This window comes from Zingiber officinale, chromosome 5A (genome assembly GCF_018446385.1).
Source record: "Zingiber officinale cultivar Zhangliang chromosome 5A, Zo_v1.1, whole genome shotgun sequence".
Lineage (NCBI taxonomy): Eukaryota > Viridiplantae > Streptophyta > Magnoliopsida > Zingiberales > Zingiberaceae > Zingiber > Zingiber officinale.
In genome coordinates, this window is record NC_055994.1 from 102255217 (window position 1) to 102276156 (window position 20940).

At 41.1% G+C, this 20940-nt stretch overlaps 1 protein-coding gene across 1 annotated transcript; it reads right to left on the reverse strand.

Annotated features, from left to right (window-relative positions):
* Positions 1-4615: 4615 nt before the first annotated feature.
* On the reverse strand, positions 4616-6029 carry LOC121983080 (methylesterase 17-like). The gene is made up of 3 exons (XM_042536059.1): positions 5792-6029; positions 5403-5543; positions 4616-5284 (listed from the first exon to the last, which is right to left on the reverse strand). The coding sequence occupies exons 1-3, from the start codon at positions 5999-6001 to the stop codon at positions 5120-5122; spliced, it is 516 nt and encodes a 171-aa protein (XP_042391993.1). The 5' UTR covers positions 6002-6029; the 3' UTR covers positions 4616-5119.
* Between the last annotated feature and the right edge of the window lie 14911 nt (positions 6030-20940).

The following is a 20940-nucleotide window of genomic DNA, read 5'->3' on the forward strand; positions in this document are numbered from 1 at the left end:
TCAACTTTGAGTTGACCATGTCTAGGCTCTCGGACCAAGTCTAGCTACCCAGAAGATACTACCACGTCAGCGAGGGTTGTTATTGAAGAAGATTAGTATGGATGCTACATCAGTCGAATCCAAGTGCCTGAATCGGGTCTAGGCGCCCGAATCGGGTCCAGGTGCACGAATCGGGTCCAGACGCCCGGGAAGTGAAGATCCGTTGGAGAAAAGCTGTTGCAGAGTAGATCTAGTCGACGGGGTCCAGGCGCCCAAACTGGGTCTAGGTGCCTCGAAACCACGATAGGAAATAGCTAGATTCAACCCGTAGGCTATAAATAGAGTTCTAGTGCTCAAAGTTCAAAAGTACATACACTGTATGTACTTTCTATACTTTTTTTCTGAACTCCAAAGAGTTGTAAGGTTTAAATACCTTGTTGTAATTTTGGTGTGATTAATCAAGTCAAGTTAGGTCTTGTATATGTTTGATGCCTTGTGTCTAAGTGTGCTAGAACTTAGGAGCACAGGAAGTTAAGCGAAAGATGCAGCTAGCAAGAAGGATGACACGGGAGAGAGTTAATTGGCTTGGTGTGTCTGAGGGACGAGATGTTTGTTGATGCGGTTAGCACTAATGGTCTAACTCAAGTTTTGATAAATGACAAAGTAGGTTAAGTTAGTTTCATTTGTATTTTAAATACTTTGATCAAGTGTGCAGGAGAAGTCCAGACAGGTCGACGGGTTGACTGGATGTCTGGCACGAAGCCCATATAGGTCGACAGGCCGACCGGATAGTTGGCAAGAAGTCCAGACGGATCGAAGGACTGACCGGACGTTTGGCACGAAGTCCAACTAGGTCAACGAGCTGACCGGATAGCTAGCACGAAGTCCAGACAGGTCGACGGGCTAACCGGACGTCTGGCGGGTAAGTTGAGATAAGTCACTAGAGGGGAGTGATTGTGAGGACGCGTTCCCGGGAAGAAAACTTAGGCACCGATCCAACTTAGAACCATTTTAGAACTCTTAGTTGAGATCTTGACTAGATTCCGGTCTCGGTGAGACGGAATCTAATTACTACACTATTTCTTTTTATGACTATGTTGTGCTAATACTTTATTTTGCAGGGTAGTTTGCATTTTTTCCTCGTACTAACACTTTTTTGCAGGTAGCTGGTAAAGTGGAGGTCCGGGCGTCCGGAAGGGATCCGGGTGCCCAGAATGCAAAATTTATTCCCAACAAGTTTCGCCACGTGGAGTGCCCTGGTTGGCTCGGCTACGTCACATTCAAGGCGCCCCGAAGGGATCTAGGCGCCCCGAACCTCCCATATAAGGAGGGTGAAGGCTGAAGTAAAGAATCAACAACGACAAGATCTTTCAATGCTAGCTTTAGTGTGCTATGCTCCTGCGACACCGCGAGGCTACTCTGATAAAGTGGTCTCTTTCTTTCTTCTTTTCTTAATTATTGTCAGAATTTTCTTTTATCATTTCCTGTAATTCAATTGTGTAATATATTTTCGAATTGCTAGTGGATTGTCCAATGAAAGCACTCGACGAGTGCGGGCCTTGGAGTAGGAGTCGCCGAAAGCTCCGAACCAAGTAAAAAATTACTTGTGTTAGCATTGTTCATTTATTCTTTTCGCTGTGTACTCGTTAAAGTTTTAAATCTCTATTCACCCCCCCCCCCCTCTAGCGAATTTTCAATCCAACAATATTGTGGAAGAGTACACTAACAAACGAGAAGAAAGCACTTGGTGTTTCCGAGTGACCAGAAGTCGGAGCGGAAGCTTACTTGAGGAGAAGGCCAGAAAATGGATTCGGGTGAGCCCTATTCTGGATGGATGAAATCACCCAAGCAAACAGAGCCAGAACAGAGGAGAAATCGGGCAGCCAACAAGAAGTTGACCGTCCGAGCATCTAGACTGGTCCGGGCACTCGGACTGCCTTGGGCAGCCCAAGGTGTCTCCTTGACACACCCTTATTCAGAGCCACGTCAGCACGGTCCGAACGCCCGGAGCTGGTCCAGACACCCGGACCAGGGGCACGTCAAGGAGGTACCCTAAAAATATATCTTTATCGACTCATTGTGACGTGGATAAAGTTTTATCCACACCTAGGCACCTGGACCCCTTTCAGGCACCTGGAGCTGCCACTTCAACAAACGGTCAGATCCTACCAGTAGGCTATAAATAGAGCCCTACTCTCAGTAATTCAGAATAACACTTGCAAACAACTTTTGTACTTCAATTTCTAATTCTGTTCTCTATTGTTTTGTGCTTTAGACATTGTAAAAGGCTACTCCGCATTTGAAAGAAGGAGATTTTAATGAGCTATAATAGCCTTGGATTAACAATTCTTTGATTGCAAACCAAGTAAATATTTCTTGCCTTTGTCTTTATTTTATGCATTTACTTTCAGTTTATAAACAAGTGTTTACCTAACTTAGTCCAAAGATCGAAAAAAGGTTTGTTTGTAATTTTAGGCAATTCACCCCTCTCTTGTCGGCTATCCGAAGACCTTTAATTGGCATCAAAGTAAGGATGCTTCTGAAGGACTAACCGCCGACCAAAGTAAAAAATCAATGGTCGGACCAAGCCTCTACCTGCCAAAGTTTAAGGGGGAGTTCGCGCACTGGAAACGCCGAATGGAGGTATTCCTACGAACTGATTTTGAAATTTTTTTAATCATAAACTATGATTTTATAGTGCCTAAGGATCATCAAGGAGAAGAGAAAGAAGAAAGTCAATGGACAAAGAATGAACAAAGTAATTTCGTAGCAAATAACAAAGCGGAACACCACTTGCTAAGTGTATTGCCGCCTCAAGAAGTCACATCATTAGCATATCATTAGAAGGGAAATTAGCATATCCATAGAGTTCACATCAATCTAATATTACAATTACTCCCTTAATCCTAGAACAAGTGGATCTACTACATGATAAGAACAATCAAATCCGAATGCATTAAGATTACAAGCTTCCTAAGTAATTCAAGAGAGAAAAGATAGGGAAAGCTTATTCAAGTGTGACACCAGGTCTTCGAATCCAATCCTTGCATCCGGAGAAGATGGAGACGATGGAAATGACCTCAGATTATCGAATATCGTGAATCTTGATCTTGAGTCTTCGCCAAAGGGGAAACTCTCCTCCTCTAGAAAGAGGGAAGATACCCCCTATTTATAAGCGAGACATGACCGAATGAGACACAGGCCATGTCACAGCTGTGCTAACTTGGCACGACTGGATCTTGGGATCTCAGATCTGAGAGAGCATAACCGTGTCTCCTAAACACGATCGTGTCTTGAAATCCTGGCTAGAGGGGGCACAACCATGCCTCTGAGCATGGTTGTGTCCTTGTTCTTTAGTTCAAAGGAGACATGACTGTGTAGATCCATACTGCCACCTCCCTACTAGCTTCTATTGTCGGTCCTCCTTGTATTGAAGGCTTAGTGATGAGTGAGGAGCTAGGTCATGTTGAGAGTGACGCTCTGGCTGTCACCTCCCCTTAATTTTGACCGTCACCTCACCTCTAGATCCGTTTTACAACACATTGTATCACCCACCTTCCTCGATCTTTCCCACAACTCCTTCACTGAAGAAATTTCACTGACAAATCAAAATCTATCTCAACTTACAACATTGCATCTTGAGAACAACTCTCTCTGTGGACTGATACCGGGGCTTCTTCGGCTTTCTAAACTAAAACATATGAATTTAAGCTACAACAACCTCATTGTGCCTCCGTACCTAAATCACTACGGAATTTCCCGACCGAGTCTTTCTTGGGGAACCCTTTTCTCTGTGGCACTCCTCTAGCACAATGCTTGGCGTTTGCTCCTCACACTCCTGTCTTACCTATAAAGTCCAAAAGAAGCTTTTGGGGAACAACCAAGCACGGGGGTCATCGTAATAGTTGCTTGCTGGTGGAGGATCAATCTTTGTTTTTGTACTCGCAATGGCGATGATCATTTGCATTTCGAGGATGAAAAGCAGGAAGGGTAGTGGTGATCAGTCAAAAGGAAATGGTGATGCTGATAGAAGGATTGATAAACTCAAGGAATATAACAACAATGTTCAAAGAAACAGAGAAGAATCGGGGGGTGTATGCAATCTTAGATTTTTAATTACTTTTAATCATTTTTATAGATTTTAAAAGTCTAGTTATATTCAATCTAGACTTTTATAAACTCCATATAAATTTAATGATATCTAAATTAGCTTTTTATAAAATTTTAAAAAGTCATGTGGTATTTAAACTTGACTTTTTAAAATTCTATGAAAATCTTTTGGTATCCAACTTTCAATAGATTTCATGGATTCTTTTAAAATTCTTTAGGTACAAACTTTAAACCACGGAAAGGAAGTGGCACCCAAATGTCGAGGTTTGGAGATGTAGTAGTTGATTGATCGTAAGTCACTGTTATAATTATATAATAACTACAAACTCATAGCTATTATAACATCCAAAGTAAGGGTAATTTCAGAAAAAAAAAATGTACTGATGTAGGATAGAGTTAGCGCTGTTCTGATAGGAAGGGCAACGTTATGAGATTCCAATAAAAAGAAGTGCAATTTTTGTTTAAAGTTTCTTTTGTTATTTTCTTAGCAGGCTAATCGTCACTAACAAATTAAGGTGTTTAACTGTAGAGAGTAAGATTGCTTGCATATTGGTGAAAAATGTTCGGAGGAACTTGGTATGATCATGCATTAATCTTATTGTTAATTATGTTTGGACTTTGGATTATTAATGCATTTGCACAATCTGTAGTTCACTAATTAATTTTCAGTAGCGAGGGACGCCTTGATGATTAACTGCGACAGTTGAGCAGCAGCAGAGAAGAACGGACTGTGGTCGCTGTCTATCACTAGCACGTCGTCCGGCGGCCATCGCCGTATCATGCCGTCTTGCTGCTCCGGGCTCACCATGTTGTCATAGCTCGTCTTTATATACACTCGCCTGATGTCTTTCACATCTCCCTCTCTGTCGTACTGTGCGCGCGCGATGCAAGCCGGCCATGGCCGCAGCAGCATGCAAGCCAAAGTGGAGTCCTGATGAGCCACAGACGGTGTTCGTAAGTATGATTATCTTACGTACAAATATTGTTTGAAAGAGAGAAACAAATTAAAAATGCAGTAGATTTCATCATTTCAATAAAAAGTGTGTTTCTGATTAATTGCCTCGACGGGGCTCAACTGATACAGAATGCTCCTCTGGAATTCCTTTCGTAATGCCACGCTCGTGGGAGGATTGTCAGGCCCCGAGTTGAAAGTGAGTTCGTAAACATCTCCAAACCTCGACAAGTTTGGAACTCCCTGTTCAGAAAAAATAAACAAATTGTTTCTCGTATCTAATGCAACACACAGACATGGAAAAAAAAACGATCAGGAGAAAGAAAAGAAGAAGAAGAAGAAGAAGAAGAAGAAAAGTTACATCTTTGATGTCTTCTTCAGTGTGATATCCCCATGGAAGCATAGTGGCAGCGACAAAGATTGCTAGCTTGATTTTACTTTTGAAGGCATGCATTGCATGGGTTAAGCTTAGCCCTCCTGCACTGTGACCCACCAAAACCACCTACAAGAAGGAAAAAAGAAAAGAAAGAAAAATCATTACTGTAAAGGAAAGGATGAACAAAGTTGATAACATTAGTGCAAGATGGATCAGTTCGAGAGAAGTGCTAGAGCAATTTAGGGTCTGATACCAAGTGGATGGAAGTGCTATTATTTTTTTTCCCACCGGCCAGTTGGAAGTGCAAATGGGTTCTGGCGGGTGTAATACAATCATAGTGCACCTAAAAAAAATTGACAATTGTAATCATGCACCTTCTCGTCTTCGTTCAAGTGCGACATGAAATCAAGGAGAGGGGCGTCGTAGTGTTGGATGCAGAGGATGGAGTTGGGGTCAGAGTGGCCGAGCATGTCGAGGCAGGAGACCTTGTGGCCAGCACTCTCGAGGTGGCACCGGACCTTAAACCAGCACCATGCTCCGTGGCCAACCCCATGCACCAGCACAAAGTGCTCCGGCCTGCTCATCCTTCTAATCCCTCCCTTGAATCTAATTCCTCTCTTGGTCCTTCTTAATTAAGACCAAACCCAATTAAATATATAGCTAGCTTCAGAGATACTACTGCACCACATGCGCCAAATTAATAATTCTTCTTCTTTCTTTGATTTGGCGTATTGGTTTGTTTGTAGAAAATCAATTAAGTAAATGGGATTTGAGTGTTTAATAATCGTGATGCCGGCCAGACGGCTTCAGGGACAGCAGCGACCGGCGGCCGGATTCATTTCGTTACTTATTGAGACATGCCGTGGTCAGATGAAATGTTCCGACTGAAGTTTCTTTATGTAGAGGTCACTGTCAGTGGTGTTTAGAAATATGGTATATTATTTCATAGTTTGTTTTTTTTTTCCAATGACGTATAAGGTCCGTGTTCCAACTTTGCCCGATTAATCTTGATGGTAGAGAGTAAGATATCGGATAAATATTAACACAGCCCATGTACCTTCCAAAAGCTAACCTCTAAAATATTCCCTTATTTAGAATTTTTCTCTTATTGATGCAGCGGAAATCTATCGTCCCATTTGTCAAGAATATATGAAAAATATAATAATAAATATGATAACATATTATGTTAAATATAGTAATAATAACTATAGAAATAATGATAAAGATGATTATGGTTGCATCTAAATCTTATGATAGCTCATTAGTAAAAAATCAATTTATGATAAATATCTTGGATTGTTATCTATGTCATTATCCTCGGTCAAACTCAACGGGGAAATGTTGAACGTTATATTTGATTGTCAATTTATCGAAACATCTTCTCCAATTATACAATCAATCAAATCTTCTAAAATAATAACAACGAGAAGAGAAAGAGTAGCAGGATTTCTCGATAAGGGCAACAAACTTGGTAACTTAGAAAAAGAAGAAGAGTCACGGTTGCAATTATGGTGGCTGGAATTCGCTGGAGTAGCGGATATGAAGAAAATCTGCTGCGGTGTGCTAACTAAAACTTAGAAAAAGCTTGTTATTTAGTTAATTAGAAGATGACTAAAAAAACAACACTCAATGGAGGAAGGATGGTTACAAAACGGCTACTATTGGAGAGGAAAAGGTAAAAGAAGAAGAACGGGAGAGGAAGACGGAGAGGGAAGTAGTTTGTTGTCCTTGAAATTAAAGAGAATGAAAGTGATGTTGTTCTTGATATGGGAAAAACAAGAAGAGGAAGAAGAAAAAAAATACAGTTGTGATTGCTAGAATCATGGTGCTTGAAAGAGGAAGGAGTAGAAGAGTATTGAGATTAGAAAGAAAGAAGGTCATCGTGAGGAGGAGCATCCGCCTGCGCTTGGCGATGGTGGTTGAAAAGAAAATATAGAGTAACAAGGAGACAGTCGATGACTAGAAAAGAACACTAAGGTGTTGCTACTATAGCTATAAAGAAAAGTGAAAAAGTACGACCACAGAAAAAGAAAAAACAAATGAGTTAGCCTATGTAAGAGAGAAGAAGTTTTTGGATGGAAGAAGGTGAAAGTAAAGAAAAAAGTGAAACGTAGTTACGGTGTCAGGATGAAAAAATAAAGAAAGAGAAATTAAATAGAGAAAAGAAAAAATAGAGCAACATAGAAAGGAGAAGATTGTTGTTGATAGGAGAAAAATAAAGAGGAATAAAAGCATGCTTCTATTGATGAAGTAGCAAATTTTGATGCATAGTTATCAATATCTTGATGAATCTAAGACCGTTGAATCTTGGCACCTACTTATCCATGCTATTATACAACCTGATCTATCCCAAAATCTTTCTTCAATAATCCCAATTTCCTTCTAACAGAGGTGAAGGGAAACTTTGCAGTGACAAAGTAGGTTAAATATATGAATGGAGAAGAGATAGAAGAAGAGAGAAGTTTTATTACGAATGGGACTTTAGTTCTACATTGGGAGCTTCAAGGTTTGTTGGTTGGTTTATATTGATTCACATGTATTGAAGATGTGAACAAATGCAGGGGGTGCAAATCCAGGACCCAGATTGTACTGAACCATGTCGACTCGTGTGCGGGCACGACCTGCGCGCGCCGAATGCTGAACTGATTGGGGCAAAATTCGCCCAATTAGTGAAACAACTAACGTTTTGCTATGTAAACTTTTTGCAGCTGTGTAACGGATGCATTAAGTTTGAGATTAATGTAGAATTTAAACGTTTTCATTGCTCGGCTAGTAATGGTCATTAATCGACCATTAACGCTGTCATTGATCTGAACTCCTATATAAGGAGGTTGCGATCACAGGTAGAGAATACACACACAAGAAGCAAGCAGAAGCTCCCCACCTCATTCCCCTCCTCTGTCGTGCTACTCTTGCTCGGCAGAGTGCCCGTGATAGTGATCAAGTGTCACTCAGTTCGTTGTGACCATCAGTGCTTGGTGGGGATCACGATCAAACTGTTGTATCCTTGGAAACAGACGACCTGAGCAAGCCTCGAAGCACAGCCGGAGGTGGAGGCGAATCTGTTTTAAGGAAACTACAACTCTCGCAGACCTCGGTCAGTCTCTCTGCTCTCTACTTGGTCGACCTGCCCGCTCCGTCGATCCGCCCTCCGCTTGGTCGATCTGTCGTCTACGTGGTCGACCTACTCCGCTTGGCTAATCCACTCGCTCGGCAACACAAATCTAGTGCTTGGCCAATCCGCCCGCTCGGCAACACAAATCTGGTGCTTGATCGATCCGCCCGCTCGGCAACACAGATCTACCCTCCGACCCGCCCTCTTGGCCGATCCGCCCACTCGACAACACAAATATGTTGCTTGGCCAATCTGCCCTCTGCTCGGCCGACCTGCCCTCTCGGCCAATCCGCCCGCTCGGTAACACAAACTAGCGGCTCAGCCAATCTTCTTGTTTGATAATTCTTCGACTCGTAGCAGAAACCAATCCTTACTGGTAGCCTGAGATTATCCGCTCAGGTCATCTCGATTGTAAGTTGAATTTAATTCAGAGTAATTTAAATTTAACTAATACCTTATATATTATACATTGTTTGTATCCAGCAAAGTATGCCTACGGTTGACTGAAGAAGTGGATGGAAAGTTGTTGAGAAAAAAATTTTAAGGGGAGAGAGAAAGAAACTGAGGTTGGGAAGCGATTGCTTCATTATAATAAACTGATGTTATAAGTTAATAAATCTATTTATATATATTGCTAAAATAATATATGAAAATATAATGATAAATATGATAATATATTATGATAAATATAACAATAATAATTATAGAAATAATTATAGTAAATGATGATTATGTTCACATGCGTCCCTCACAGCTCATCCCCAAATTATGTTAAAGGAGATAAATCTCTAGGTCAGCTCATAGCTGACTACCAAGTAGCTAGGAATAACTATAGAAATAATGATAAATATGGTTATATTGCAATCTAAACATGGTAAGTCATAATAAAAACTAATTTCTAATTAATATCTTGGACTGCTATTTTTATAGTCATTAAGGTGTACCTCTTACATCTTCACTAAAGGATGAACCTCCACATCGAACTAGCCATCACTGAGAATGTAACCCATTTGGACTCATGGTGCTTGGGGTGCTCGACCATGCTTGGGTGTTTGAGCTATACTGCTTGGGTGCTCGGATGACATGCTCGATGCTCCACCACTCAAGTTTGGTCATTTAACCATTTAGGTTGCTTAGCCGCTAGGGCGCTCGGCAACATAGCCACTTGAGTGTTCGACTATTTGACCACTTGGATACTCGAGGTGCTTGATTACTTGGCACTAGTGGTTCTTAGTGTTTGACAGCCGGGCACTCGCTAATCGACACTCAGTGGTGCTTGGGAGTTCAGTGCTCAGGTTCGACAACTACTCAACACTCAGTAGTCAGCACTCGACAATCGATATATAAGTAATACTCAATAGTTGGCCACTTGGTAGTTAGCCACTTGGTAGTTGGCCACTCGACACTTGGATGCTTGAGATTCGAAGCACACATGTTGTATTTGAGAGGTATCTTGAGACAATCTCCTTAGATATTATATTATTTATTAAATAAATAAATTTACTATTTGAGTGTACATTCTCTATGTATATAATATTAATCTTAAACTCAATTAATGAAGTCCATAATACAATGCATAGCATAAGATAAATTATGATTAGATCACAATTAGTGGATATCTGTCCATATGTAATTATGTATATATTGAAATATTCCCTATTCGATGAATTATACGATATGACATCATCAATTATGTAAAACTAGCATATGTTATACTCCTTGGTTTATCTAAATAGTTGATCCTTACCGGTTGAAAATATTGTGATGTCGAGAGTTATCATATGGATGCTGGTTAAGGATAACTAATTCATTGGATGTAATCTGCCATGAGACTTCATATGGTTATATACATGTCTATGAAGATCTCATTGCAGTTCGAGTACAAGTTTCCTTTGACTTGAGGTATTCAAGTCATCTTGGTCATAAAGACTTATACTTTGATATCTTAATCAAGCATCTCCTTGGAGTGTGACCTTGGGATAATTGGGTATAAGTCAAAATACTCGAAGGTGATTGAATAACCCACAGAGGATTCATTACTCCTTTAATAAGGAGACATATACCCTATGATCTCTTCTCAAGATTATTACTCGTAAGTCTTTGGCCAGAGCATTACACATAAAGTGGATGGTCTTCTTGGACATTGAACCCGCATAACAATGAACAGCTACTTGGACTAGGTGTAACATAATAAGCCTAGTGGAGACTGACACATAGACTATGTCATGAATCAAGTGAGTATAAGATGAGTGAAAAGAATAGACGTACTGATAACCATAGTTGCTACAAGGTTTCAGATTTAGTTCAGAGATCAACTATAATTTATTAATTAATTAGGGATCATGATGTATGATGCGGTTATAAGGAGGGGCCCCACTCCGCGGAGGATAGCGGCCACAGTGGAGGTCAAGCGGCTCGGCATTAGCGGGGCTGAACTTCGGCAGAGCGGCTACTCCGCTCTGCCCGGCAGTAGGTCTCGACATTGTTAGAGAGAAACTTCGGTCGAGTGGGCGAGATGCACGAACATCAGAGTTATGACCGAGCGAACGGGATATGAGGGTAGCGAAATTCTGACCGAGCGACCAACCAACTCGGCCTAGCAGTACACTCCCTCTGATATCCATCGACATCCTTTTGGAAGTTGGTGTCGCTGACACCGGGTATGGACAACCAGAAGATCGTACGGTGGAAGCTTCCATTGTCACTTCAAAGATATGCTCGACCCATTAAGGCACTGTGTGAGGGATACTTTACTGATAAGTGTTTTTAAGGAAAACTTTGGGAAGCGTGCTCTCCTTAGGGAGCGTGCACGCACGCTACAAGAGCTCTATATAAAGGGGATCCAAGCATTGGTGGAAGTACGCAATATGCAATAGGCGATAGACACTGTTCGTGCTACTGTTCATTCTTGTTTCTCCGTCTTCCACTTCATCGCCAGTAATTGACTTGAGCGTCGGAGGGCCAACGCCGGGGACCACCCCTTCCTTGGCTTGACACTGACGTAATCTGTGTTACAGGTCCGAGCGGAGTCTACAGGCGGTCAGCGGGAGCGCCACACCCCCAGCTTTCCATCTCATCGACTTTCAGACAAGATCATATTTGGCATCATCTATGGGAACTTAACCTGTATTTGAGTTGAGAAGATGGAGGACGCTGGATGAATCACCACCGTGACGCTCACCAAAGAGGAGCTCGACATGCTCGTGCAAGCCCGAGCAGCGAAGATGTTCTAGCAGCAACAACAGCAAGCACTAGCCGATCGGCTAGTATAATAGCCGGCGACTTCGGCAGCAGGAGGGCGAGTCGGAATGGAAGACTGACCGGAACCATTTTTCATATGAGGCCAGAATTGGGGCTCGGTCGGCACGCAAGGGGAAGCGCTGCCCGCTCCCATCCCCTTTCATCGCGCCCTATTCCAAACCCCCTCAGAAATAGCTCAGGCAAACCAGGAGAGGGGGTCATCCTTGGACGACGCCCCCGTTTGGGATACGTGAAAAGGAAAGGCGCCCAGAAGTCACGCCTCGCCCGAACGGATCAATCTGCAATTCTCTCAGGTGATCTTAAGTGACCCTCTACCCAGGCACTACACCCCACTGACGATCGGGGAATACAACGGAATGACCGATCCAGATGATCATCTAGATAAGTTTGATAATGCGGCCACGTTGCCCAGTACATGGATGAGGTGAAGTGCTGAGTCTTTCTCACTACCCTCTCTGGCTCGGTGTAGCGTTGGTTCCGAAGACTGCCGGACGGCTCAATACGTAGCTTCAAGGACATCCGAGTTACGTTCCAGCACCATTTCGCTAGCAGTCGACGCTATCAAAAGATGAGCGTCAGCCTCTTTGCCTTAAAGCAAGGACCCAAGGAAGCGCTATGAGCGTACATTAGGTGTTTCAATCAAGTAGCCATGGATATCCCCTCGGTCTCATCCGAGACAATGATGAACGCCTTCACTCAAGGGCTGGTTGAAGGAAAGTTCTTTCGATCGTTCATCCGAAAACCGCCTAGGGACTTTGACCACCTGCTCAGGAAAGTCAATGAATACATAAATGTGGAAGAAGCCCAAGCAGTAAGGAAAAAGGAGACGCTGATCGAGACTGCGCGGCCCCCGAACGACGACCATCGAGCAGCCATCAACCGCCCAAAGGGCCAAGGGCGGAGGGAGAATGGCCACACCAAGAGGCTAGGACACATGGCGTGTAGCATGTGGCCTCCAGTCGGTAGAAGACGATAAGAGGAACGGTATGGACGCTCATGTTCTATTCTTTTCGCCAATTGGCGACGCACAACACGCGCGACTATTACGATCTGACACCGATCGATAGCCGATCGGCTCCGAGGGGATACTGTCGCAGATCTCCAACTCCCGATTGGCGACATAGATCACGATCTACCGGATGGCTAGAGGACGAAAGAAGAGCACTGAATGGCACAATCAGCACCAGGAGAGGGATAACGCTGATCCTGCCCGATCCCCGGCTGAGCGAAATAGACTCTCCATTTGGGAAGAAGAAAACAGAAGCAATGTTGTTCGAGGAGAAATAGACATGATCGCTAGAGGGCCTACCGGCGATGACTCCAACAGAGCCAGTAAGTCGTACGCTCGGCGATTGGAGATCCACGTCGTGGGATGCAATAGGGAGAAAGCCAAAGGGCCCGAGATCAGCTTTGACCCCAACGATTTGGAGGGAGTGGAGATCCCTCATGACGACACGCTGATCATCCGAGCGATAATTGCTAATTATACTATTCACAAAACTTTCGTTGATACAGAGAGTTCGGTGAACATCATCTTCAAGAAAGCCTTTGATCAATTACAAATCGATCGAAATTAGTTACTGCCCATGATGACCCCTCTCTACGATTTCACGGGCAATGAAAACTGCCTCTCAAACAGGTCCGACTGGCCATCTCGCTCGGGGAAGAACCACTGAGGAGAACAAGGATCACAAACTTCATCATGGTAGATGCACCGTCGGCCTACAACGTCATCTTGGGTCGATCGGCCCTTAACGAATTTTGGGCAATGGTGTCTACATACTACCAAAAGATCAAGTTCCCGGTGGCAACTGGGTGGGCAAAGTCAAAGGCGATCAGTTGGCCGCTCGACGATGCTATGTCGAAATGGTCAAGTCCGAAGTGAGAAGTGCTTGGAAGAATCCGCGGTTAGAGGTGAACACAATCACTGAAAAGCTTCCTGCATTGGTGTACGAAGAAAAGGAGTTTAAGACAATCAAACATATAATATGTATTCAAATAGTGAATCTATGGTTATCAAATAAATAAAAAAACGTAAAGCGATTGTCTTAGGTCATCCCTCAAATTCTAACATAGCAAACACCAGGTGGAAGACTGGATGGGTCATGGAGCAGATGTATAGCCTGAAGTCATGAAGTCTCGGACGATGAGCAAAAGTCCAGATGGTCTAGAGGATTGGTCTGGCAAAAGGTAATTTCTCTTGAGAGGAGTACGTGAAGATACGTTTTCTGAAGAGGGAACAGTAGATGTCAGTTCGATGTAGAGTTTTTGTGAAACTCAAAGTTAGGATCAGACAGTTCGCAAGCAGTCAAAACTTGTCTTTCTTTAAATATTATTGCCTGGACTAACCTTGTTTTGGAAAAAGTGGAAGCTGGAAATATGGTGGTTCGGGCGCCCAGAATTGCTTCGAGATCCCGGGATGCTTTAGCAAAGGAGCGCCCTGGCAGGGTGCCTAGTTGGGCGCCCTGGCGGTCCGAGTGCCCGGAGCTGCTCCAAGAGCCCAGACAGCCAAATTTCATCAACTTCCTGAGTTGGAGCGCGATGATTGGCCGACCCACATCAGCGGTCCATGCTCTTGGAAAGGGTCCGGGTGTCCGGACGTGGATAAACTTCAGGGAAGAGCACGCCACATGAACACAGTCCAGGAGCCCAAGAGGGGATCCAAGAGCCCAGAATGGGCTATAAAAGAAGCCTTCGACCACTGGCTTAGAACAACATACTGAGCAACTTTTGCTTCTTCGTGCTGCTTAGAAAATGCTTCCTCAACGCCCAAAAGTTGCTCCGACAATGACTACGTTGAAGATCTAATTTCTAAGTCGTCGATATTATTTTCAAGTTACTTGTGTTCAAATTGTAATCATCTATTGTAACTTTCCGATTGATTAATATTTGTCCAACGAAAACACTTCACGTGCGGGCCTTGGAGTAGGAGTTGTCACAGGTTTCGAACCAAATAAATGTTGGTCGAATTAGCATTGTTCTTTTGTCTCTTTTTTTATTCCACTACCTTTACTTGCCACGAGTACTATTTACCCTCCCTTATAGCGTGTCTCGGTCCTACAAAGTTAACTATTTCTAGCCCCATGACATGCTTAGGTAAGCATTTGAGGGTAATTTTCTTAATTAAAATGAGAAATGAATAGTTAAAAGAGACTAATTTAGAGTTAAAGAGGAGATTTAAATTCAAAGATAGATTTTAAACCTCATAACTTCAATTTTAGAATATTCTAAAGGTTTAGAAAGTCTAAATTATTGTTGATTCAATGATAGAAGCAGGAGCATGTTTTGAGGAGGAGGACCACCTTAAAAACATGATTTGTGTATAGAAGGAAAATTTTTAAAGGATATTGGATGAATGCTCAAAGTTGAGCATTAGAGACAATGGAAGAGTATGAGTCCTTTATTGTGAAGTTTGAATGATATAAGGATGAATCTTGGGGAGAAGAATTTTGATGTGTATCAAAGGGGGAGAAAATATAAGGTTCAAGTTAGGAATCCCTCATTTATACTTTGGCATGGGTGAAGAAGGGAGTTGGGCTAATATGGGTTAGTCTAACTTAAATATAATATTAAATATCAAAAGTTTCGATATTGAGTTAGCTCAACCTTGAGTTTCGATATTTGACAATATATAAGAGAGAAGTCAAGTAAATCAAGGGAGGACCAGATACTTATCCAGGGAAGTTCTAACTAGAGGTTTTTCAATGAAAGTCCTAATTGGAGGTTAGACAACGAAAAGTCCCAGCAGGGCTAGGTAGTAAAGACCTAGTTGGAAAATAGGTAGTGGAAGTCCTAGCGGGGTTGGATAGTGAAGACATAGTTGAGAACTAAACAATCAAGACCTAGTTGAAAACTAGACAATGAAAGTCCTAGCGGGGCTAGACAATTGAAGACCTAGTTGGAAACTAGGTAACGGAAGTCCTAGTGGGATTAGGTAAGGGAAAAGTCTAAGTGGGTCAAAAGTTAACCAGATACTTAATGATCGAAAATCCTAGTGGCAATGGGAAAGTCTAAGTGAGTCAAAGGTTGACTGGAGACTTGGTGATAGGAAATCCTAGCGGCAATGAAAAGTCCAAGTGAGTGAAAGGTTGACCGAACACTTAGTAAGAAAGTCCTGGCAGGTCAAGATTGATCAAATGCAAGGCAATGAAAAGTTTCAATAGGTCAAGATTGACTAGATGTTAGACAAAGGAACCCTAGACATGGATTAAGAGAGTTAGTGTTGGGCAATCGATTAGGGCAATCAATTAGGAAGCTTTTTGCGAGAGCATAGTAAGGGTCCGAATCGATTAATTAAGATTATCGATTAGAGTGTTCTTTGCAAGAGCACAGAAAGTACTGGGATCAATTGGTTAATTGATTCAGCACATCAATTGATTAAGGTAATTGATTGGGGAGGTTTTCGCGAGCAAACAGAAGGTTGTTGAATTGATGAGCTAATCGATTCAGCATGGGTTATTTGATTGGGTTAATCGATTAGGAGTGTTTTCTCACGAGAATAGAAGCTTTGGAATCGATTAGGGATAATCGATTAGAAGCTGATAATCGATTGATATGACTCACAATCGATTCAAGTGAAAATGAGTCATTTTGTAGGTGTTTGAACAATCATCTAACGTGACAATCAATTAGGAGTAAAATTAACAATTAAGAAGCATCAAGGTAACCCTAGAAAAGGGTTTTCATGAAGATTTGAAACATAACTGTTCAAGCCAATTCTTGGGATGTTGAGGAAAAAGTGCTGCTGTATTTCCAACTGATCAAGAGGTATTTCAAAACAACAAGATACCAAGCTAAGTAAGATCTCATTGTGAAGTGTTTACTTTTATTTTCTCTTGTATTCTTATTATATTTCTCATGTTCGAGATTGTACAATGCTTCTCCGCTTTTGAAAAGTTTCCGAGTAGGAGTGTGTTCATAGTGGAATTGTGTGCATTGTGTGCATCCTTGGATTAGTTACCTCAAAGAGGTGATGACCAAGTAAATCTGAGGTGTTAACATTATTTCAAATTTTCCGCTATAAATCATCTTCTACGAAGTGAATGAAGCTATTCATCCTCTAGTTCTCTACATGTCCTAACAATTTGTTGGACAAAAGTGATGATTGACCACATTTATTGAAGGCAAGGTTAGATTCATTATGGTTTAATAATAAATTAAATTAGTTTGATTTAGTTATGAACCAAAATTGGTTTGATTATAAACCAAGATAGTTTGGTTTTAAACCAAGCTTCATGCTAATGGATGGGTTGCTATTGGGTTTCAGGTTTAGGAGATGACTTGCTTCCCAAATTATTATGAAAAGGTATATAGATACCTTCCATAAGAAGAAGAAAGAAGGAATTATTCATTGGAGAGAAACCTAATAGGATTAGACTTCTCCTCCTCTCCTCTTTTCTTTCTCTCCCACCACTAACCACAAGGAGAAGTTCTCCTAGTGCCACCGCCACCCAAGAAGCCTCCCTCCTATTAGCAACTTCCCTTTAGCCAACAGGACGCCAACAACAACCACCTCCTACCATCCAGCAGCCTCAAGGGGCTATTGGATAGCAAGCAAAACTTGCTGGTTTGCTTGCCACCAACCCTTCTTTCCTTACCACCGGCTTCCTAGCCGCTCACTAGAAAGAAGTTTTGCCATCGGTGGTGACTTCTAGGGACGTCGGACAGTGACAAAAGGTCGTTAGACAGCGGCCTTTTGCGACCAGATAGTATTGGTCTCCTGGCGGCTGGCTAGATGGGGTAAATAGCCTTGAAAAGATACGAATACCCTTTTTCGATCTTTGAACTAGGTTAGGCAAATACTTGTATAATAATAAAAAGTAAATGCATAAATAAGAACAAAGGCAAGAGAGTTTACTAGGTTTGCAATCAGAGGATTGCTAATCCTAAACAAATAAAGCTCACTAAAATCTCCTTTGGGCGAAGTAACCTCTTTACAACATTGACAACTCATAAAAGTAGTGGAACAGAAAGAGAATTTGTTTATAAGTGTTGTTATTCAACTACTGAAATCAGGGTTATATTTATAGCGTTGATCCGAACGCCTAGAAGGGTTCTGGGCGCTTGAGGGTGGATAAAATTTTATCTACGAGACAATGGATCACGACAGCTCGCGTGCTGATAAGTTTTTTGGTCTAAGCACTTGGACCAAGTTCGAGCACCTGGACTGGGTTGAACCAGCTCGACCAGGGCACAAGCCCGGGTGCCCTAGCTAGCCCCGGGGGTCCGGGGACCCGGACCAAAGTCAATAGTTTTGTTGACTTTTTCGTCTGGGCTCTCGCTCCGGCTCCGCTCGCTTGGGTGATTTTGGCCATCCAGAATAGGTCTCACCCGAACCCATTTTCCAGTCTTCTCGAACAACCTTCCGCTCTAGCCTCTTGTCCCTTGGAAACGTCGTGCGCCTCCTTCTCGTCCGCCAGCATACTCTTCCGCAGTGTCTCATCCCTTGGATGCACCGAGCCGGTCGACTCTCTTTCTTGTCGTCCTTCTTGCTCGCTGCGTCTTTCGCTCGACCTCCTGTGCTCCTAAGTTCCTGTACACTTAGACACTAGGATCAAACCACAACATGACCTAACTTGATTTGGATGATCATATCAAAACTTCCATGGGGTACTTACAGATAGTAATCCTTGCGACTACCCCTTTCCTTGCTTTGTACCGTCGGGTTGCCCTCACCGCCAGGCACAAAGTCAAGCCAGATTTCCTCTCTCTAATCGCATCATCTCTTCGTTTGGCTAGTATCGAATTAGAGACAACAACTTGTAGCTTAGCGAAGCCGTCTCGAAGATATTTCAGCGTGGATATCGATAGAGGCTAGCCTTGTAAGGCTAGCTAAATACTCTCTTCAAAATTCAATTACGAACTCGAATGTATAATTTCATTTTTTTAATTTTATTCTATGATTATATTTGTGTATTTGTGTGATGCGTGTGTTATAATAATTTAGAAAATTATTATGTTTCCGTTGCTTTGTTTCTGAAATAATTCATAAAATGCACCATCGATAACCAAACACTCGAGTGCTGAGGATCAACGCTTGCAACTCACTCGGGATCGGACACACATGTATTTAGAAATATAATCCGCTCGGACTCCAGGGTGCTCAGGAGTGCAACTCGTTCGAGTGCTCGGATGCTCGGGCTTGTGGTGCTCGAGAGTTGATGCCCACAATCCACTCGGGCTCAGCAGCTGTTCGACACCCACAATCCACTCGGGTTTGGGCCGGGCTGTGGGCTCAGGGTGATAGGGCATCATGATGCATCTCGGGATTGGGCCTCATAGGTGCATCCTATTGACTAGTGTGCCTGAATTCCGTGACGATATCACAATTATATTCCATAGTTTTTGACAGATGAGGTGATAGTATACACATCAAAGAAGATATTTTCGTCCATTCCATTTAATTCAATGGATCGCCTACTCATATATTCTTTGTACAATGCCAAAATGGATGATTAAAAAAATATTGAATCAGCTAAAACTTGGACTATCGGTTCAGTAGATGAAATTTTTTCACCGACAATAAGGACCCATCGAAGATAAATCGAAAAATGTTTACGATAGACGATTCAGAAGTTCAGTATTTTTTAATTGAGTGTTCTATTTTAATGTTAGCTTAATTTCAAAATAGATGCAGTACGAAGAGTTTCCAAGGCCACACATTCGAGTGCTATTTCATCCAAATAGTTCTGATATGATGTTTTAGTGCTGATAACAAACAAACATATAGGAAAGAAAACGAATGATATTACTAGGAGAATAGAGGATGGAATAATCAGATAAAAAACTTAAATGTTTTATCGTGGATTCATCATTATATTTATCTATGGTGTTTGTGTCAATTCGTCCAAGAGTCAACATGGAAAAGGTAAATCACGGATTTAAATATTTTCTTCAATTTTATCGAGATTCGAACTTCAAATCTCATAATGATAACATTTCATGCACTAGCCACTAGAACATCCTGAGTGACCTCATGAATTGACACAATGTGATTTTAATAAATTTTGAGATCAATTCTAAATCAATGTAAAATATCTTCTTAAATGTTTGATTTTCATTATGCAAAAACTCATTACAGTAAAAATATCTTTTATAATTTATCTATTTATATCTTAATCTTACCATACGACTACTAATATTGGACCACTTAATATAAACAATATTATGTTTGTTCCAATTCATTGTTCATCAAGAACTATGAAATTATTTACATATTTACAATGTGATTGTGTTTGTTTTTATTATGAAAAAGAAACATTTGACTTAGACCATTTCAAAAGCAAGGCTGCACTTTCTGATGGGCAAGTTACCCATTGAATCCTAAATCCTAATTAATTAATTAATCATGTATTATACATTTGTTTAATTGCTTTTAACGCAATTGTTTGACTGATCAACTTGAGTGGTGGTTCAACTTTCGTCACTTTGCGTAATTTATAACCAAATTTTCTTTATTAAAAAAAAGAATTTTATTGATCAAGAATTTAATTATTTAAATGCAACTTAAATTTGTCTTTTTTTTCATTGATTTTTTTTAATATTATTCCGTATTGGCCAAGGAATATTCGAATTCATCTCAAACAAGGCTATGTGACGTCTCCGGCCATAGCTATCTGTAGCTAGTCTTATTATTCAATGCGTAGGTTATAAGCTATAAATATGTTTGTATTAATTTTACGTCCTTAATAATAACTTTAAAAATTATAAATAAAATCTATCTTAACCGAACATATTTTATATTAAAATCCTCATTTAAAATCTAAAATTTAGAATAAAAATTATTTTATTAAATTTAAATATTTATTTTGACAACACAATAAATCAGTTTTTCTATAATTTATCATATATTTAGTTTTTTCTTTTTCTTTTTTTCTTCTTATATTTTATTATTAAAGGAAGGAAAGAGAATTTTTTTTATTAGAAAGATGGAAAGATTATTTTAATATTTACCGAATAAAATTTATTTTTTAAATTTAAAAAATTATTATTTATAAAATGAATAGAATAACTGATATAGATATTTTTATATAAAATTTAAAATAAAGTTTTAATTTAAGGCGTGATTTAATTTTTAAGTGTGTGATTTAAAGTATTTGTATATTTAAATATACAAGTGTGTGTGATTTAAGTGGGGCCCAAAGGAGA

Excerpts from the sequence above, each read along its gene's own strand:
- LOC121983080 (XM_042536059.1), bottom strand. The coding sequence starts at position 6,001 with ATGAGCAGGCCGGAGCACTTTGTGCTGGTGCATGGGGTTGGCCACGGA. Across the intron at positions 5,544-5,791 it reads ACTTGAACGAAGACGAGAAG|GTGGTTTTGGTGGGTCACAG; the intron begins GTGCATGATTAC and ends TCCTTCTTGTAG. Across the intron at positions 5,285-5,402 it reads CTGAAGAAGACATCAAAGAT|GGAGTTCCAAACTTGTCGAG; the intron begins GTAACTTTTCTT and ends TTTTCTGAACAG.